Genomic DNA, 22,753 nt, shown 5'->3' on the forward strand with positions numbered 1-22,753 from the left:
TTTTAATGTTGGTGACTTACACAAAAAATACGGAAGCATAACGTTGATAGGTGCCATAGATATATTAAACATGCAACAGTGTTTCTGTAGTTTGTAATTATATTTCATAAGCCGGCTACATTTTCAGTTATCTTACGATAATAACAATTGTCATTTATAATATTAAATTTTTTTCCGCAGATATTCGTTATTCCAAGTATCGGCGTGGGCGCGTGACATAGAGTGTCGGGTGGTGCTAAAGTCATTATTAATACTATGACAATGTAATATTTTGCCGATGTACATAGTACATAATATACCTAAAATATTAAATTTGATTGTGTAGTATTTTTTTTTTCGCGTATCATATTTGCATTATTCTGCGTTTTGTAACTATTCGTCACGACACTTTTTCTCGATGCATAATATACTATTTTATTGTATCGATCTGTAATCAAATGGGGCTGCACTATCGATCGACAACCTTTCACCATCCTTTTGGCCTTGATCTGTGCGACAAAATATTCTACAATGAATATAATATTCTATTATAGGTACTCAATTAGCAGTTGCACTCGCGTTCGTTGGTACTATTGAAACCACTAATATAATTATTAATAAACATTATACAAACGTAACAGCGACGGTTAATGCGCGTGCGGATTGAAATGACTACTTTCTTCCTCCTTCGCCTGAAATGTTATTGAACAATGTTTATTCATCGTACCTACATAATATTAACAGATTATTCGAAAAGTGGAATACGCATAATTATTGCGTATGAATTTGCATCACGTCATGGTCGCCGCGTTTATGAAAACTACTCGTAGACGTATGTGTGTACAACCAAAAATGTTATCGACACACAATACCATATATTTGACACAATAGCGCTAAAACGAGATAGTAAAATAAAATAATAATACATATCGTTCAAAAGCGCCAAACGTACAATCTCATTCTACTTCAACTAGTAGGCTGGTAATGTAATGTCCTAAAATTCAAAATTCAAAAAACATATAATACCTGCTTATATTATAATTCATCGTCAATAATAACACTATATACTACGCAAACAAAATATAAGAAAATATTAATTTTATCATTTTCTATAAACATTTGCTCGGCAAAATAGCAGGTATTTTTAGTGCAACCCCAAAACACATAAATATGTATTAACCCATTATAATTAGGGCCCGGAACTTGATGACCTAAAAATCTTTAAAAAATGCACACAAAAAAAATGTTAAAATTACTTATAAACATCGAAAAATGACCGCAGAAATACCAAAAGTTACTTTATTTTCTTTATTCATGGGTCATAAATCGTATTTATTATAGGTTCCAGCTCTTTAAAAATGTTTACTCTCGAAGGAGCCTTCAAAAATATTTTTTTGAAGTTTGAAATAATTCGATCGATTTTTGTGAACTTTTTTCTAATTTACCATGTCTAAAATAATATCGGCCTACAGTTTATTAAATAATTGTAGATTGCGACAACAAACAACAAAGATAATGAACGTCGATAATCGACAAGCTATAATGGAAACTGAATGTGTTACAATAAAGTCTAACTTTCAACAAGAAAAATGCAAATAAATGTAAAAAAAAGTACAAAAATGAATAAATGCACCAAAAATACTAAAAAATGACCGTAAAGCAATAAATTCCCAAAAAATGCAAAAAATAAAAAATAAATATTGTATCATTAAATTCTATATTCCATGAATCAAATTTGTATAAAAACGAGCCTCGTATGTAAGCATTAGAAAAAAAGATGCAAATGCATTAAATTCCGGGCCCTAATTATAATAATAAACATATAAATAACTATACACATTCCTGTACGTCTATGCCTAAAAGGTATACGACTATATACCTAGTATCCAGTATACCAGATATACCTAGTATACGGTATACGGTATACGGTATACCACCTATACCTACGGCTATACCTACTAATTACCTATTGACATAATATTAACATTTTATTTGAGTGGATTAATTAGGTACAGGGGTGCAACTGTGCAAGATGGTGCGTTTGCACCCCCTTGGTATTAATGTGGCATGTAGAAATATATTATGTGCTTTTACAACTGCTGAATCTGAACTCCAGTCGGTAACAACTTAAAACAATTTAGGCCCCATTCGCCGACAACCAATTAGCCGAACACCTATTCGTTTCGCCGACGCGTAAACCGGGCTTGTGAATTTGTGATGAAAATGGAAAAAATTCTAAATTAAATTCCAATAAACCGTAGTCTAACAAAATACAAAAATAATTTTCATGAGGAAATCTAGAATACTAGAATTAACGGGAGTTCTTTAACTGGGTCTACCTAGGTACCCGAATTGGGTTTTCTATAATTTGTGTAAATTTTGAAAGCGGTAAATTGGGTATTTAAGTTCCGATAAAAAAAAGGTAGTATAGGTAAGTTGGATCCCGGGTTCAAACACACTCATCTACCTGGCCGTTGCTTCCATTTAAACCATAATTATAAAATTTGACTTCAATAAAGATTATTAGATATTAAAAAAATGAGACCAACGGACTAAAATTTTTTCCAGAACTCACCTACTGCCTTTTTATACCACGGGTCCCAATTTATCCCAAAACGTGACGCGTTTGGGCACGAAATAACAGGTACGATTGGTAATTATTTTGTTCTGATGTCGTAACATGTTTGGGCACTATTATAATCTATAATAAATATCTAATATGCAAGTTTTATTTATACGTAAGTCGTAAAGTATATAGTATCTACCTTTTTTATGGAAGTTATATCAGTGGTGAATGCGGGGGAAGGCAGGCAAGGCTAACGGGCTGAAGCCCCCCCCCACACTACCTGTATTATTATTGCTTTTAAAAAAAATATTTATAAGTTTCAACTGTCAACTAGTAAGCAAGACTTAAATTCATATACGTCTTATCAGAATGAATGAATTTTTGCAAAATTTGTATACTAATTGTTCTAAAATTATCAGTATTATTTTAGTAAAAGTATAAACTACTAATTGTATTAAATTTTCAAGCCTTAGCTATACAAATTTGATACTTTATAAGACATGAACTACAAATTAACTGTGGTTTTGTCAAAATTTGAACTTTAAATGCTTCTAAAATATAATCATGCCTACGTATTGTTAATATTTTAGCTATAATAAAAACTCGTGTATTACATTTTTAAGCTTTTTGACCGGACAAATAATTTTTAGAAAAAAAAAACTAAATTAATCTAATACAATCTAAGTGAAATATTTAAGTCGGTCTTACCAAGGTTACCAAACAATTTTAACAAATTTTAACAAATTTTCATTTATTTTTTTTCCCCAAATTATTTTAAAAAGTACTGAGAATTTTCAATTTTGACCTCCTAAAAGTATCACCTAGATCCAATTTCTACCAGAAAAGTTGAGAAGTTGAAGTTGTACAAACATTTTAAAATACCTACCTCAAATAAAAGTCTGAAATTATTAGACTGGACAAAATCAAAATCAAATTCTAATTAATTTTTTTTTTGTTTTCCCATACGGCTATACCTACGTACCTATGTATTTTGAATACCAAACATGTACAAATATCGAATCATGTTGCACCGATCAAGTCCTATTTAAATATATACAATATTATTATTATTATAGTTTTGTTGAAAATAAGTATATATTGTATATACGATTAATTCGGAGCAATAGGAACATAATTTTAAAATAAAGTGAATATATCATGGCAAACATTGCAGTCTAGTCAGGGTTATCTGTGAAATTTAAATTTAAAACCTTTATAACGATCCCCACTAACCCAGCATCATTAATCATGATTACGGTGCCTGAAAAATTAAAACTTATCTTTGACCAACACTTGACAAAGAACATTTTATTAGTTTGTCCCTATTAAAATTTTTTTTTTTATATGATGACTTAATTTGTCTTCATAAATCATGATTATTGCATATTTTAACCTGATGAAAACGAATGGAATCATGCCAATATAATTTTATAACGCATAACTATTTTAATAATTATTAATATTATTAACTTTTTATTTCATCATAATTAACCAATTATAATTAACCACGTTATTTATTGTAATTAAAAAAAAAAAATATTATTTGTCGTGAATTGTGATTCATAAAGAATTCATAAAAAAATTTAACAATCGTAGAGACTTTATATTCTTCCCGAACACATATTTATATTGCCATTTTCTAGACATGATAATTTATAATTTTTTCAATATCATGAAAATTAATTTTATTTTTTTACCTCAGGATTGTGAACTTAATTAAAGTTCTTCATAAGTTTTTCTTCCATACATTCTAAAATATTGTTTCGATTTTTTTTTTGATAAACATTTGAAGTTCAAACGTAGTCAAAAGTGAACAATGAAACATAAAATAATAAGTTTTCTCAAACAATTTAGTTGTTTTGTTGTAATTAAAAAAACATTAATCGTAGAAACTCGAAACATTCCATTATACTATCATTTCTATACGTAGTATACACAATGCAATCATTAAAATATTTAGACTTAATTTAAGCTTTTTATAGACATTTGAAATTTTTGAAATATTTTAATGCTATTGTAATACAAAAGGTTTGTCGTCATATTACTCATAAGTCATAATGAGTTGTTTGGTACCATATTATTTTATCACACATCATTTAATCATACCTGAACATTATCAAAATTATATTATTCTATATTATATTGTTATATTTTATTTGCCTTTTCTTATATTTATTTATTTATTTTATTAATTTAAACGGGCACAGCCCAGTAACGGTTTTAAATCAAACATTATAACAAAATAATCTAATAGATAGAAAGAAAAAGTGAGCTGAGTGAAATTAATAGATATTAGATATACAAAATAGCGAATAATTAATTGACATTAATAATAATAGTAATTATTAACATAAATAAGGTTTATATTAAGGATAATATTGATAAACAATTCACATGTAATAATTAATAATATAATTATTATAATTATAAAAAGACTCAATAGAGTTAAAATTGAAAAAATCGACCTATTTACAGGATGATTAACAAAGCATACTTACCCCTTTTTTCTTCAATAAGGCAGTTACTCAAAATCTTATTTTTGGAATTTTCAAATATACTTAAAGACAATATTTCCAAATTCATGATATTTTTGTACAAATACTCAAGGAGTGTCCTGTGGAGATATTAACTTCAATTTTTCAAACAAGATTCCCATTTTCTACTGTAAATTATTTATCAGATAATTCTTCTGAATCAATGTTCATCGTATCAAAATCAAAATTCGAACTAGTATATTCTGAGCTATTTAACTGGAGTATTATTTGTTTCCACCAATACACATTTTATGTATTAGCCAAAGTGAAAAAATTTCCGTTTCCGCCAAATCTAGGCTTATATGGATTAGGTACCTAGCATAGGCGTAATTAGATCTTAAAGTTAAGGGAGGACTTCAGCCCTAGCATTTTTTTAATAAGTAAGTTATAAATAAAATATATAGGGCTTTAAGAAATTCTGGGGAGGCTGAAGCCCATCCAAGCCTCCCTAGTTATACCTATGGTACCTACATAGTTACTGATTTCAAAAATTTCATGAGGGTAATATTTTTAATTTTATACTTGTAACTACAGTTGATGCGTTAGCTAATATTATTTGAATATTTCATATTTTTGGTTTTTAGATATTTAATTAATAATTGTTTATTTACTTAAATATTTGAATACTTAAAATCGGAATGTTGAAAAATTATTAAAGGATTTATAGAACGGTTCGTTGAAATGTGCATGGAATAATTCGCAGTTGTTTATTGTTCTGGATGGAAACTTACTATTTTAGTACATTTAATTTTCAGAATACTTTAAGACAAGAACTGCATAACACCAGGATTTACTCAAAATGTACTAAACAATAATTTTGGAAGATGAATGATTTGGTGGAAACAAAAACCAAACATTTTTTAATTTTGGTGAAAACGAAAATTTAGTTTTTGGTTGAAACGATGAACGCCAATTTATTTGTGTGTAATAAGGATAGTTCAAGAATATTTTGTAAAAATGATCCATGCATAATTAACAATAGATCCAATATCAAACCTATTTTATATTTTTGTAAACCAATTTTTTAGAACTATATTGTGTATTAACTTTATTCCAAAAATCAGAATTTAAATAAATTCATAATTATATGAAAAACGAGGGTGAGCAATGAGTATACTTGGTAAATCACTCTGTACGAATAACAGCGATTATATGCGGTGATTTCGGTCGAAACGTGTGGCATTTTTTCGTTTATATTTTGTCACCGATTAAATCGCTCACAAACGTCACATAACATAGTAATATAGTATTATAAATTATAATATACGCGTTTCGGGTCGGTTGACCGTGAATACGACACGAAACAGACGCGTGCCGATAAAAAAAAAGATAAGTCTCCAACCGCCGAGTACGCACGCGCTTTATACGCACATATAATTTAATATTTTAGTATTTTGTGTTATTGTCAAGAGAGAAAAATCGAACGCATTTTCACACGCGTCCTCGCGGGTACGAACGATATATATATTATATATATAAACTGGCGGACGACGACACTTCAGTCGTAGAGACCGCCAGAAAAGCTTACAAAATATCTTCTTGCCGCCGCTCGACGTTATAATATTATAACAATATCATTATTAGGCTCATTGGGATTTCGTTTCCATTTCGACGACGATGACGAACAATAATAATATTATGAACAGCCCGCGGAGCCGTCCAGAAATATTTTCATTGCTGGCAGTGACGATGTTCGCCGCCGTGCTCGTCCATCAGCCCGCGACCGTCTACTGCGCCGACGGTGGAATTTATTCTTCGCAGCAGAAACAGCAGCAACAGCAACAACAGCAAACGATGATGTTCACCGCGCCATCGGGCTACTACGTGTCCACGTACGATAACCTAGACGTGGGCCAATTGCTGCGAAACCAAAAGGTGGTGTCGAGCTTCTTCAAGTGTTTCGTCAACGAGGGACCTTGCACGCCGGACGGCAAACTAGTCAAAGGTAGGACGAGACGACAGGTAGTAAGAGACAGTGTCCCTTGATACCTTTTATTTTATTTTTTTTTTCGTGGTATTGAGAACCGGAGGGGGTTGCGTTAGCATTACGTCCCCTAGTAAGCATTACGTCCCCTAAATTAGCATTGCGATCCCAGTACTATGATACCTAATAGGTGGAGTTCGGGACTTATTGCACCGAACAAAAAAAATCTTTGAAAGATGACATTAAAATAACTACCAGAACGCGCGTATTGAAAATCTGCTGCTAAAACTGTTTTCATTTGAAGAAAAACCCATATAATAGGTATAACAATGTTAAAGATCAGGAACTCTTTTTAAAGTTTTTTTTTGATAACCAAGGTAAAATGCATGCCATTATAGTCATATATTGCATAAAAAAAAAAATTCAATCAAATATTTGCAGTTCGCTCTACATCATGCAACTAGAGTTACTGACTTTTTAATTAATTAACATACATACTGTATGCTCGAATATTAAAAACTGTTAATAACATTACTATTAAGTATAAAGTGTCGTCAATGGGTGGCTGCTTCATACATGCTTATTGTTATACTTAATAAACTAAGTTACTAGCTGAAATAACCAACAAATAATGATTTTAAATTAAAGTAAAAAAAATAATAATAAGATTACAAGAATTATAAAATACTAACATTTTTTAATCCTACTTTTTTTTATTATATTTTTAGTTAAGTCTTTACTTTTTTGAATGACAAAATAGCTTTTTTAATTTCATATTCCAAAGCAGAATATTTATCGGAGAATTTTGATTTATAAAAATTGAATGTAAATCGAGAGTTAATTAATTAATCAATTTAGTATATACATTTTACTGACTATGAACTTCACGACACCACAAGTGACAAGGCTTATACTTTATAGATAGCCATGGACCACATACATAAATACATTAATGGGAGGGGATGGACGGATGTGACTAGTTTTCATCGGCCGGGTGGGAGTAAACTTAACTTGAACTAAGTATAAATGCAGACAAAAAATCAAACAGACAAATTATCGTGTAAAGTAAAATACTGATCATAGCATTGTCGTCTAACGAACCAATAAAAATAAAAATAATAAATAAATAATAATTGCTTTTAGAAAAATGTATATGCGACTATGCAAGTTGTTCAAAACCGAGTATAAGTTGTGTTTTGAAAATTTTTAATAATATTCGATACCGAGAAACGAGTGTTATCAAAACATGCGTCTTAGCTCTACTCAGAAATGTGATGAAATTTCGAAATATTAATTATTATATTACGTGTATTATACCAATTTCGATATTAGGTAGCGACACTGCAGTTGCCGTGGTTTTATGTTAATTGACTTCCAACCGTTTTAATAGAGGTCCATTCGTATTTCGTGTTATAGTACTAGAAAATATATTATACGACTTAACGGTGTCAAATCGTTTTTCGATTTCGATTTTTGATGGTGGATACGCGTAGGTACCTATAATGTAATACAATTAAAATATTATAATATAATTTGTACTATCTCACGCGAATAACTCTAGGTATACCGCGCTGCAGTAGTTGTCTCTCATGACGTATAAGAATTGACGTGTACCTACTTACTGTGTACAAATAATATTATATTTTACCTATATAATTATCAATACCATAATTTTCGATAATTTTGAGATATTCTCAGAATGTCTATTCTATTTATATTGTTTACCTTTAAAACCTAAGTGGTCAATTTTTTTTTATAAACATGTGAACAAGCATGCATCGACCTTTAAAATGTTGTCGATATTGAACGAAAGGTCAGACGCAATTATTAGCCAACGTGAATTAATTTACAAAAATATATAATCAACCATGGATTATAGTTGTAATATACTACTATATATAGGTAGCTGTGTAAAAAAAAAAACGTGAAACGCGCACATTTATACAACACGTATTGTTCGTACTACTATGATATTGGTTGAGACGAATACTATCGATTACTTTTTTGTGCAGTTGTGCCGATTTATTATGATAATAGACTATATGGGTATTCGATTCAGCGTTTTGCCCCGTTTCATCTTTGATCGTCGAACGAGGAGACGTATTTTAGACAACCGAGTACGCTTAAAAATAATACACATACTTACCTAATAATAATCATTACTTAGGTACATATCGCAATAACAATAACAAAAAAAGTTTGTAAACAATAACCGATCGAATGTTGCAGTTCTTCCGTCGAGGTCAGTAGTTGTGTTTGGTTATTTTTTCGTCGTATACACACACATTTTTACATTATAGCCTAGTTTAGGCGCAACTAGGCCTATACATTTTAGGAGGTACACTAAAATTGTTATATGACAGCTGACAAAATATATAGGCATATAGCTGACCAAATATCCATCCAACCAATCCTCATCCCGAAGACCATTTTAAATAATTAGTTAATACTTAAAAGTACATAATTTATACAAGTTAAGATAATATTAAATGTGGTTGTTATTATTATTATTAAACCATTTTACAATATTAATCTAAAATAAAATATTTCAAAATATAGAATACATTGTTAAAACAACGAATTCGAACAATTGAAAAAAACAGTGCCTAATTAATACTTATTGTGAATATCTTCATGTACAAATTAAGAACTACCCATTGTTTCGAATTTTGGGGTGCTAATTTTGAGTCTAGGGGTTCTAAAGATTCCCTAACCATTCCACTGGATGCATCTATGTAACTTATATAAAAAAAAATCGGTAACTTTAGCGCAGTATTATCAGTCGTCCCGGACCATTTCATAAAAGTACCTAAGCTCCTTTATTTCTCCTAATCTAACTTAACCTACCTAATTACCTCAAAAATCCCCCTATTTCACTTCCACAACGTAGGTATGTTATAAAAGAAAAGAAATCGCTCGGCTTTTAGCCTCCACAATATGTCCACGCCTCTACATAGGACGTGCCTAAACGCGTATAATGTGGTTCTGACCGGGCCCTGATTTATTTTATTTTTCAGGAATATAATACCTATGTCCTAATACGACCGTTTTCTGATTTACAGCCTACCTGTTGCCCGAGATCATACGTACCGTGTGTGGAAAGTGCACGCCAAGGCAAAAGGACATGGCCCGGCAAGTGTTAAGATACATTTACACGCACAGGCGAGCGGATTTCGACAAGATCATGCTAATTTACGATACGGATAACAAGAAAAATGAGATCATAAATTTCATGAACCAATAATAGTTCACCTACTTACATCATTCGGCAGCTATACTCTCGTAAAACATAAGATTACATGATATAATATTAATATATATATCATCGCCACCATTCATCATATCCTCCACAACGACGTCCACGGCGAGACTAGCTAGCTGCTGTATGCATTATAATATTATATAATATCTATCATCGTTATCATTATAATATTATAGAATAAAGACCGCCGATTTTAAATTGACGAATCGGAAACATTTACCTAAACTTGTAATGGTATTTTTAAGTACCCCCCCCCCCCCCAAATCATATAGTTACTTATTCATCAGGACACATACTCCACATTTTACACATATTTATACTATATTCCTACACTACTATAATATTATACATAAACCTACGACCTACCTATATACTTTTATTGTGATATAAAACTATGATATTAATATATACATATAAATAAATATATTTATTCAAATATAATCGACTGTTTATGATATAACTTTGTGTCGTAGAATCAATTTTTTAATATTATCGAACCATATATTATATTATATGGGTACTTACATCAAATATCGATCGTTAGTCTATAACTTTAAGAAATAAAAATATTTTTATTTTTACGGCGTAATTTAATATAATTTAATTTTAAAGTAAAAAACCTTATTTGAAGTAAATAAAATATTTTTGTTATTGATAAAAATTATTTAAAAAACGTGTGGGTATAATTGACAAATTGTTTTTGATGAATTATCTTTTAATGAAATGTTTTTGAACAAATGTCTCATCCTAGATCCATAGGTACCTGCTGAGTGTACCCGTACGAAGATCTGTAATATTTAAATATAAAACTGTTTGATCATCGTGAATAATCGTGATACACTCGCGCAATTGTACAATCGGGTACGAATTCAGGCGCGGACTGATAAAATGGGACACGGGATGCTACACAATTTAAAGGGCAAATAACAAAAATTGCGGGGGCAAGTTTAAAACATGTAGATTGTTTATAAAATATTAATATATTTTAATTTGTTTTAAAAAAAATATTGAATATACGTCAACATAAATAAATACCAAGTTACAACAAACTTTCATTAAAAATTGTACAATATTATAGATTACTAATAATCGTAGGTTGGTAACGATCTGCTGTTCATTAGGTGCCTAGAGTCTTTAAATATATAATAAATAATATTGGACAAATATATTTTAGGGCAAGGGATGCTGTAGCATACCAGCATCCCAGCCAGTCCGCGCATGGAAGGAAGTGTTTGGCACCGAGATAAATATAATATATTAATAATATGTTGTAAAACGATTTTTGGCCATGCTTGGTGATTAGTTTATTACTTATTAGGTTATAATTCACGCAGGCCGCTGTTAAATGGTAAGCACAATAATAATGATATATCTACAGGTCGAATTCACAGTGAAAATATTCGAACGACGTGCATAACATACATAACATTTTGTTACTATTATTATTATTGAATACGATTATACCTGTGTGCGTGGAATTCGTTACGATAAGTACGCGTCTTTTTGATTGTACCACGCATTTATATAAATACTATTATATGACGGAATGTTTTTGGGTAAACATTTGTCGAAAAAAATTCTCTCAATACTCATTACTGTAGAATGGGTGTGAATATGTTTGTGGTTTAAATATATCTTACAATTGGTTAGGTTGTCTAAATATTTTGAAAATTTCGAAAATAACAATTTCACATAATTGAAAAAAATTAAAGTTCGACTGTACTATAATTATTATTTTTTGGATCAAAACAAAATAAATTTAATTAACAATGAAATAATTGTTAAATTATTAAATTTAATTAAACGTTAATATAACAATATACGAATACGAGTAGGCACTAGGTATATGATACATTATTATCTATAATCTATATTATTGTTCTGATATTATTATTATTATGAAAATTATAAGGTCTTAGAAATAATTGTATCCAAATACCTATGGCATAATATTATATATTTATATTAATAAAAATTCGACGATTCTATCAAAAATTTAGGAGTGCTAATATGAATTTAGGGGTTGCTGAGCACCCCCAAGCACCTCCAAATTGCACCTACGAGTATAATAAATACTATATTCAATATTAAATATATTCTATAACCTTGTAAACCTATCCTTAAGTATACCAACAAATTCCAAATGTCAGAATTTAAATAAATTTACTATTAAAGGGAAAAATGGGGTTGAGCAAGCTTGGTGAATCACCTTGAATAGGTAAATTGTCTGTGAATCAAATGTGCACTAACACATCAATAGTCGATTAGTCATTGAAATAATTTTAATTCGTTGGCGTCATTTATTACTAACTATTTTAGTTACCCATAGTCCATATAATTTACATTATTGAGCTATAAATTGTGCGTTTGTATAAAGAATAAGTTTAAATGACACATTTCTCTTTTACTATATCTCTTGGCATGATCGTATTATGTAAATACGGTTTAAAAATGGCGTGTTTTGTTCAAGTTTGTATTAAAATGAGCTGCAGTACTACAAATTATTAATCATAATATTATATTAATTTCAATATCATATTATATTATTATGAGATACGCACCTGAATAAGTTGGCATTTGATTCGTTTTTTATAATGAACAACAAATTATAGCTATGTAAGTCCCTACAGTATATTTAAAAATTTAAAACAACTTGATTTGGATCGAGAAATAGTACATTTTTCATTTATATATATATTTTTTTTTGAACAAATGAAAAAAACCGGATATAAGTAGTAATTAATGCATTTAGGAGTATTGTTGTCCTTCCTCAAACAATATTTATTATACCTATACTGCAGCAGCAACATAATATACTATAATATGTATATTATATTATTATGGTAACCTTAAACACGATTTAATAAACTCTCAGACGATTTTCTGTTTTTAACTCGGCCGTGTTGTTTTACGAACACGTAAATTCATTATAAATTGAAATAAATATAAAATGGCTTACAAAAAATACTCAGATATTGCCATATTATTATTAACATTTAATGAAAACGTTAAACGTCGTATTATCATAATATTATAAATTTATAATAACATTTCATGGTGAAAACTTATATAATGTATAGAATATCTATACCTACGTGTATAGTAAACGCAATAATTACATATGATTATAATATATTATTATAAATTATAATGTTGTACCATTAACCTTGTTTGACTCTGCATCAGTATTGCTTTAATTAGCGTGTGTTTTATATTTTGTATATGATATGTATAGCCGTATAGGTATAATGTATTATACCCTCCCTATACTGCTACCTAGATATACTGTAAACACTGTGATATCGAAAAGAAATGGATTAAGCGGTGACTCACGACTGTGCTCGCCGGGTCGAGGAAAAATCGAGCGAGCGTCGTTGTTTTTGATTACAACGCGAATTCAATAATATACCGCACGAGCGATAATATTGTAAGAAAGGTTATTATAAGTTTCAATACTCGATAAAAGTCATAGGTAACGGGTATTTATAAAATAGTGAACTGATAGAAATCCCGCAAAAACGGAACAACCATAATATTTTATAAAATTCGAAATAAATAAATTGTTTTTTAGATTCTGAGCGGAGTGATGAATGTATTGGTTTTACAATGATGTGTGTTTTTATTTTTTGTCTGTGTAGGTATTCGAAATAGTGTTACGGTTTCAGGTACCTAGGTGCATTGGTATTTTTATAAATAAATCAAAAAGTCAAAGTTGTAAGTTTATAGGAATATTATAGTATGTATATTGATAGGTACACATTGAAGATTTATACTGAGCCTATTGGTGATTAATACTGATGAGATGATCAATGTACTATAATAAATATCAGCATTATTAAAACTTGCATAGAAATCTTCCAAAAATATTTTTAAAAAGTTCAAAATTCCTATGTATAATGTATATTCAGTTTTTTCTACCATGTCCTCGATTATCGTGCCTACGCGTACCAGGTGTCATCGATCTATGGATCACTGATATTATGACGCAGAAGAAAAATAACATTAATGCCTCTAGTCACTAATGTCTTATTAAATAAAATTATTCAATAATAACGATTTAAAAATATCGTGTTTTTGTTTGTCGTAATTTTAATAAGCTTTAAAATCATACTATAATTTCTATATGATATCATCAACCTTGAATTGTATTAATTTTCACTAATAACAATTTTAGAGGAATCTTGTATTCAGTATTTTCAAGTTTTTGACAGAGTGGACTTTTTTATCGACAAAAATTCAAAAAAAAATCGAAATTTCTTATACGTATAAATAGCTTACAAAAGTTAAAATATTTAGAAAAGTTTATCATGTACAACATATTATGCTGTTATAAACATTTTGTAAAAATGTTGTGTGACTACTATACCAAAAAAACAAAATAGATTTTATCGAAACTAATTTTGCTTACAAATTCCCGTTTTCCCTTAATTTTAAATTCTAAGCACAGCGAAAGAAATTGATCGATTTTACAATGATGTGTGTTTTTATCTTTTTTTTCTATCTGTCAGCAACATTTTGAATACTAAAAATGTTCTGATTTTCGAGATCAGCATCTATTCTAATAGAAAAGTGAATCTAGTTGGTATTTTTGGATTGAATTAAAATATCACAACGACAAGCTTGACAACTACTGATCAGCAGAACGGTACCCACTTTTACACCTTTTTTTCTTTTATTTTTCCTGACTCTTTTAAAAACTACTGGGGATTTTTAATATTTACCTCTTGAAAGTACCAACAACTAACAAAATTCACTTTTCTACCAATATAGACATTTACATTGACAATCTAAACATTATTTCGACTAAGTACTTGCTGTACACGACACAAAAAAAAAAACACACATCATTGTAAAATCAATACATTCATCGCTCCGCTTAGAATCTAAAAGGGGATGAGAATGTTTGATGGATCCCCCTGTAAACTATAGTCTTGTGTAATAAAAACTCCTAGTCATGTTATATCGCTGTATTTAATCATACCTGAAATGAGTTAAATACCTTTCAGAGCATGTAATTTCACGAGAACACTTTTTTTTCGAGAGAGAGTCAACGACAGCCAATAACGACTATTACAATGTTTTTCCAGATCGAACTCTTTTTATTGGTTAGTCAGAAATCCGATGATATTTATATAACCATGCCGCAATCGGCGTACTGCGTGCATAATATGATAATAGGTAACATATACCTGGGTATATTATACTATCGGCGTGGAAATAAACAATCAAATCGATTTAAATCGTCGAACCGTAATAAAACACATTTTTCATCCGATAAACTCGAATCCGGCGGCGGTTCCAGGTTTTAAATATAGTATTATTTTATTTCCTCTATTCGGACTGTCTTTGTGCTGACACCACGCACTTATTTTCGAATGGAAAACCGTTAAACAAATATTCACTCCGTAAAAATATCTATTTAGGTACATAATTATCTGCGATCCAAATACTAATACCTATAATAACAATATATTATGTTATTAGAGCTGCATGATGATTTAGTTATTATATTTCCCGGCACGAATTATCATATTATACATTTATTTATTACCCACGTAGATGATTGCATTTTATTTAAAATCGGAAACGACTGGCCGTGATTATTGCGCTTAAAAATATTAAATAAGTAGGTACATATTATTATAATACAAACATATCGTTAAGACCGTTATTTTCAAATTATTATATGTCCCGAGAAGAGTTTCGCTAGATTAATATAATACGGTTTCAGTTAGTAAAATAATTTATAGGTATAAATTGATAAAATGTAATGTTTGCGCGCAGATGGATGGGTGGATAGGTGGATGGGTGTGTGTGTGAGTGACTTACGTCCAACTCTATCGCAGACCGTGGTTCTGAAATTTGGTAGGTACATAGATAATCTTATACCCGAGATTGTACATAACCTCAAAGCCAAGTTTTTAAATTTGACTCATGAAAAACGAACTTTCTTTTGTTTGTTTATATAGGATTGCCATTATAGTTACAGAAAATAAAATAGTTATTATAATTGTATTTTATTGTAGACCTACATCTTATATTATTTGGTCGAGACAGACCAAATAACTGTGTTAAAAATCTGTGTAGTTTACATTTAACGAAGTTTAATAAGGTGGTAAATCCACGGGCATTGATTTGTCACGTCCAACACCGTGCAGGATCAGTTACCTAGTATAATACGTAATATAGGATTCGAGACGCATTACGAACCCGATTTCATTGCTTTGCAGTTGTAACCAAAATGCAATTAATTTTTTTCTGAATTAGATGTCTGCCAACTTAAAAACATATACCTACTATACTAATTATTGCAGTACTTAAAACAATATTTTAGGAATATTAACAATATGTACTATTTTCTAGATTAACGCCTTTTAATATAACAAATTAATATACTTTTGTGTTTCAGGAGCTATATTTGTTCAACACCGCTACGCCTAAGGTCTATATATGGAATTATCTCTGCATAATAGTAGGTACCTACATATCCAAGGCAGACGTATTATTTAAGTGTTTAAGTCCACGACCAAATCGCGAAGTACAATGTTTGGAGTTTGAACGCGTAAGACTGCAGTGATTTGCACTTACGATTTGCGCTTCCTAGTCCGACAGAGTTCTTTAGACAAGTAACGATCTGAAAACGTGTACAAGCGTAACTATACTCTATTATCGTCTATAGAGTAAATCAATTGTTCATGTTATATAATTGTTATTATTATAGCTGTGCAGTGTGTGTGTCGTGTTTGTGAGAGATTAATGATTGCGCACTTTATTTTCTTCTGTAGGTACTAATAGGTACTATAATATTATAAACATCTGCACGCTTTCATCCGCCAAACAACCGGAATCGAAATTTCATGACCATGAGAAAACGAATCTGCTTTTTTCCTATATACAATACGTATTCAGTGATTCTTATAATCTTTTCTATAAATTTATATCTAGATTCATAGAAGCACTAGGAAGCTGTTCACCGGCGTTACGCAGTAATGGGTAGTTATTTATTTTTGTTGGACGCTATATTGGTGTTTTTATATCCGTGTTTTTAATCTTTCAAATAGAAATTGATACCACAATACGGTCGAGAAGACATCAAACGGGTCATTTTTCAATTTCCCCGGTTATTTTGTTCGAAATTGGAAAATAATAATCTCGACGACTTTACGTCAGTCGCATGAAATTACGTCCTAAAATCGACCCAGTTTAAGAGAAAAATGTGTCAAATGGTAGAATGGGCTGGTGAAATGATTTACTGTAATTTATTTTAATACATATTTATAAGTTCGAGATGTAATAATTATTTATCATTTTATTTCAAAGCAGAGTATAACAAGCGCAGTATTTTTGTTTTCATTTTATACAATTTGCATTTTTAATTTCTAATACATATTAACAAAAGAGTTGAGCGTAAATTCGAAAAGATTTATTTATCAGCGTTTGAAGATTAAGTTTTATCGTATAACATATGTAATGAATACTTTATTTGTAGACTCTCCGCCTTACTATACTAGTATACAATTGCGTTTCTCATAATATAATTTAATATTAATGTTGTTACAGAAAAAAAATAAGTCCAAAGATAAAACACTTTAATAAAACCAACCACTTCCTGGTTTCCCGGCCAATTTACCAGGACTTTTTATATAGATATAAATGTATTAATATGTTATAAGACATAAGTACCTACATGTGAAATTACACTTAATGTATACACGCATAATATAATATAGGTAGTATAGTATTTACAGTATAGGCATGGCTATACGGGTACATGGTACGTATTTATTTTTTACCATATTATAACTATTATGTAGGTATAATATACGTATTGGAATCGGATGCGTTGAAGAGTAGAAGACCTCGGAAGTGTGTGTAAAGCGTATCGACGCTATGAACCAAACATAATATATTTCCAGACGATATTAAAAATCCGAAGGTTAATCGCTGTTATTACCGTACACATTGTACATATTTTGTGTAGAACACGAAATCACATTAGATACTATTATATAGGTAAGAGGCCTATATTATATTATATTAATTTATTTTCCTACATACGATAAACGCGTTTCATAATTATGGTAATTTTTGTTTTTTGTTTTTATAATTTTCGTGTTTATTGTTCAAAGTATTAATTTAAAATTATGTGTAAATTCAGATTTGGACGGCATTCGTGAGAGATAACAGATTTTTCGTATCAAATAACAAATTTTCTTCAGCATAAAACCTGTAAGAAGAAACTATATACAATATTATTCACTAATATTCACTTAATAATATGAAACATCACAAAAAAATTCTATAAATTATTAGACATGTCTTATTTTTTTTTTATAAAATAACTCAAAATTAGTAATTAGATATTACATAACGCAACATGACCATTTGTTTATCAATGAAATCTTCTTTTACTAACCTTTTTTTTTACAATAATTTGTTGGTGTATACAAATTATATTCTAATATGTGTCGGCCACCAGGTTAAATTGTTTTTTAAAAATCATTTAAAATTTAAAATACATGTATTTGTTTGAGACGAGTAAAAACGATTAATTAAATAAATCTGCACAAAAAATAACCTTGTAAAAAAAAAAAAGTTTTTTTATTGAAATATCAGCAAGTACTGCTAAAAAGGTATTACGACAAATGATATTCGTTATCAGGAACAAGACTTGTTTGTCCCTGAAAATCTAGAAATAAATTTTAAAATAAAAGGCAAGTAAAAAGTAAAACATTACAGCAAGTACTTACAACACATTAATGTAACATTATATAATTAAGGAATTACCATTTTCAGAATGAAAAATTACAAGATTTACCTATGATAAAAATTAAGTCTTACGAGTTGCAGGTTAAAGAAATGAGACAATTTTAATAATTTAAATTAATGCTATTAATACGGTCAAATTGTATGTGAATCATATTCTATCGCATTATGTGAAACTGTAAAAAGCCAATTAAATTAATGGTAATCATACAATTTTCAGAATTTTTAGAAAAATTAAATTTACTCAAACCAGCTGTAGGTACCATGGATTTATGATGCATCATATTTTTGAATAAATCATATCATTTGAAAATGTCATAATATCTAGTCTATATTTATAATTCATACTATCGTTATTAAGCCTTTTAAATTGTTTATTTTAATAATAAATGGCGTTTAAATCTAAAAGAGCGTAAAATACATTAATATAAAATCACATCATTAAGTTTCTCTTAAATCATTAACGATAAAATGTATGGTATTATTATATCAATGGTCAATATAATGGGGTCGGTTAATTATGATAAATAAAATAATATTAAGTCGTAATTGATTTTCCGGAACAATTAAGAAGACGCTATACCCGCATGGGTTGTCTCCGTCTTACAAATGTATAACATAGCAAAAAGTGGTTTTGCGCGGGAAAGAACCGAGAAGGCTACAGTCATAATTAAGAAACGAGATTTTCACCACATAAAAAGGAGAGCTTTGGCTGTGCAAAGTTGTTTTTATTTTTTTGATATCATTTATATGAAAAAAGTTTTTTAAGTTTGAAAAACACAAAAAATAATGGTTTTTGAAACAGTAAAAACTTTTTTCATATAAGTGATGTCAAAAAAATAAAAACAACGTTGCGCAGTCAAAGTTCTCCTTTTTATGTGGTGCAAATCTCGTTTCTTAGTTATGACTGTAGCCTTCTCGGTTCTTTCCCGCGTAAAACAGTTTTTGCTATGTAGTACATTTGTAAGATGGAGACAACACATGCGGGTGTAGCGTCCTCTTAAGTCATTTGTAATGGATATAATTTCGTAGTTATAATAATTGCCATTAGTTTTATTATAATACATTTATACAGACATAAGTGCACTGCTGTTGTAAAATAAATGTTATAATATAGGTAAGTCAGTTTTAGATAAAAAAAATATTGAAAAACATATTTTATTCAATTCAATATGTTTATACAAGGTGATTCACATAAGAATGTGAGAATATGTTATTTAAGTATATTTGAAAAATCCAAAAATTAGATTCTGAATAACTGTATTATTGAAGAAGAAAAAACAGGGTGAGCACGCTTGATGAATCACTCTGTATGTAAGATGTATTTAGTAGGTATATAATATATACATATAGATATAGCCTATTGGTATTTGTGGTCATGTCAGCCACAGATTTTAAACGTCTACCGAACGTAATATAATATAATATAACTCATTGTTCACCAGGAATGTACAAACGTTATTGAAATTAACGAATATAAAATTAACTTTCAATTTGTAAGTCTATAACAGCTGTTTAAAACTGAATAGGTACTGTAAGTCTGCAACATATAAAACACATAATATTTATCATAATCATCGTGGTTTAGGCACATGTTAAAATTATCTGTTATGTCAATAAAAATAATGATAATAATTATTATTATTAGTAATTTAAATAGAAAAGAAGATATTGTCATCCTAGAGTGTCTACGGAGATAAGGCATAGCAGATATAACCTAATACACAAGGACAAGGCTACCTCGTGTCCAAAGAAGACCAAAGTTAATGCGCAACCTGTGGACTGTGGAGTACAATTTTTATTATCTGCAAGTACCTCATCGTTGAATGCCAACAAACAGCGATTGTCAAAAGTCATAATAACACACCCGAATTCCTTCATCAGCCTCTACTCAGTACTCACTAGATGAGATGACCAACAAACAAATACTGAAACCCGTCAAAGAAATTAGTGTTGATAATTTGTTGTAATAACTGCAAACATATTGTATAGGTAAGTCATACCACTATTGTATTGTTAATTGTTATTGTACTTTATGTCTTTATATAAGTAAAAAACTGTCGGACAATGGTTCAGGTGGCCGAGGTTTATGCTATATAGTTATATAAAAATATATATATAATTATTATTACTATAATGTATATATAATTATAGAATGCATCGCGTGTACATAATGTGGAGTGTGGACGACTCAATATGAAGACCACCAACTTCGCATCAACTAAATTCCAAAATCAAAAACATATACGTCAACACACATAATAGGATTGGACTATTTAAGGGTATATAGGTACTTCCGCGTTCAGCTCGTCCTTAAAGACCGTGAAAAATCGTTTGGAGATATCGCACCTAGAGCTGCAGGCGATCTATCGTCGGGCGATTATAACAATATAATGAATTATATTATATAAACAACGTTCGTCTGACGGTCATTTGATACAGATAATAAGGTGTTACGAAAATCACTAATAAATTTGTGCTAAGAATCACGAACACGCGTGCGTGCTGCAATATAGGCATTATAATATTATTATAGTCAAGGCGACAAATGTAATAATAATAATAATAATATTAAAATCGTTATTATTATTCGACAGATACGTGATTATTGTATTGACTGTAGTCTGCCAGTCATAATTTTAATATATTACGGTATGTAACATATTTTAATATAATAATATACAGTCGTACAATCACAATAATATAAATAACATATTATTATTATTATGCGCGTACGACTCGTGTATAAGTAGGTATATCGAAAAAGAATTTCGTATTATGCTGCTACTGTGTTACGCGTTTATACCCATGTCGAATAATTGCAACCCGAGACAGAAATCGTGCGTATATATTACATATTATTATTATTATTATTATGTGCGAGCTGGTATTATTATCGAATTAATATTATAATAATAATATCATAATCATTATTATTCGTCGCACGGTCGCCGCCGCGTGATTAGTAGTTGTAGCTATACTATTTATATTTTATGTACGCGCCTGTTGCGTCACCATAATATATAATAGTAAAAATAAGCTCTTACGTTGTATAGGTATACTTGAATATCATATACGATTTCTAAAATAAATAAATATGCGAATTTGGTCGCGTGCAGACGACGGAAATCAATTGCAACGATAAAATCGTATTTGGTCGGACTCACGAAGTCACGACGAAAAGCTGAAACCTAATCCTAAAAGAGTATTTTATATTAATTATACCTAATACCTATACGGCTATACTATTAAAATTAAATAATCGAATTCAATTTAAAACTAGAAAAAGTTTACTTCTATCAGTTCCAGCATAATATGCTTAACTGTTGTACTCATATATTATGGTTACACATCGAGATATTAAAAGTAGTTTTAATTTGACAAAATATAAATGCAATATCACCTTTGGAAAAATGAGTCCTTTAATCCTTTCTATAGGAATTTATATTTTGTATTCAGCTAAATTTAACAATATTATAATTTTTAAGTAAATATCAATATAGTTTATCATTCTAATAATATAAATGTATTATAAACCATCAACTATGTAATTGATTAGTGATTACCTCGAATTATTATATATAGGTCACCTGCTTACATTCTGCGTACCTACTAAATTCGTTTTTATAATAAAATCCATGCTTATACATAACATTGTTTCAATACTATTTTATGTAAACGTGTTCAGTTTTCTAAATTGTATTATATAACTATAATATACA

At 29.6% G+C, this 22,753-nt stretch overlaps 1 protein-coding gene across 1 annotated transcript; it reads left to right on the top strand.

The window, feature by feature from the left end:
• Positions 1-6,475: 6,475 nt before the first annotated feature.
• Positions 6,476-10,706, top strand: LOC132945366 (ejaculatory bulb-specific protein 3-like). Its single transcript, XM_061015085.1, has 2 exons — positions 6,476-7,024; positions 10,066-10,706. Exons 1-2 carry the CDS (start codon positions 6,697-6,699, stop codon positions 10,245-10,247), a joined length of 510 nt encoding a protein of 169 aa, XP_060871068.1. The 5' UTR covers positions 6,476-6,696; the 3' UTR covers positions 10,248-10,706.
• Positions 10,707-22,753: the final 12,047 nt, after the last annotated feature.

The sequence above is a fragment of the Metopolophium dirhodum genome, chromosome 5, assembly GCF_019925205.1.
Source record: "Metopolophium dirhodum isolate CAU chromosome 5, ASM1992520v1, whole genome shotgun sequence".
In the NCBI taxonomy this organism is placed as follows: domain Eukaryota; kingdom Metazoa; phylum Arthropoda; class Insecta; order Hemiptera; family Aphididae; genus Metopolophium; species Metopolophium dirhodum.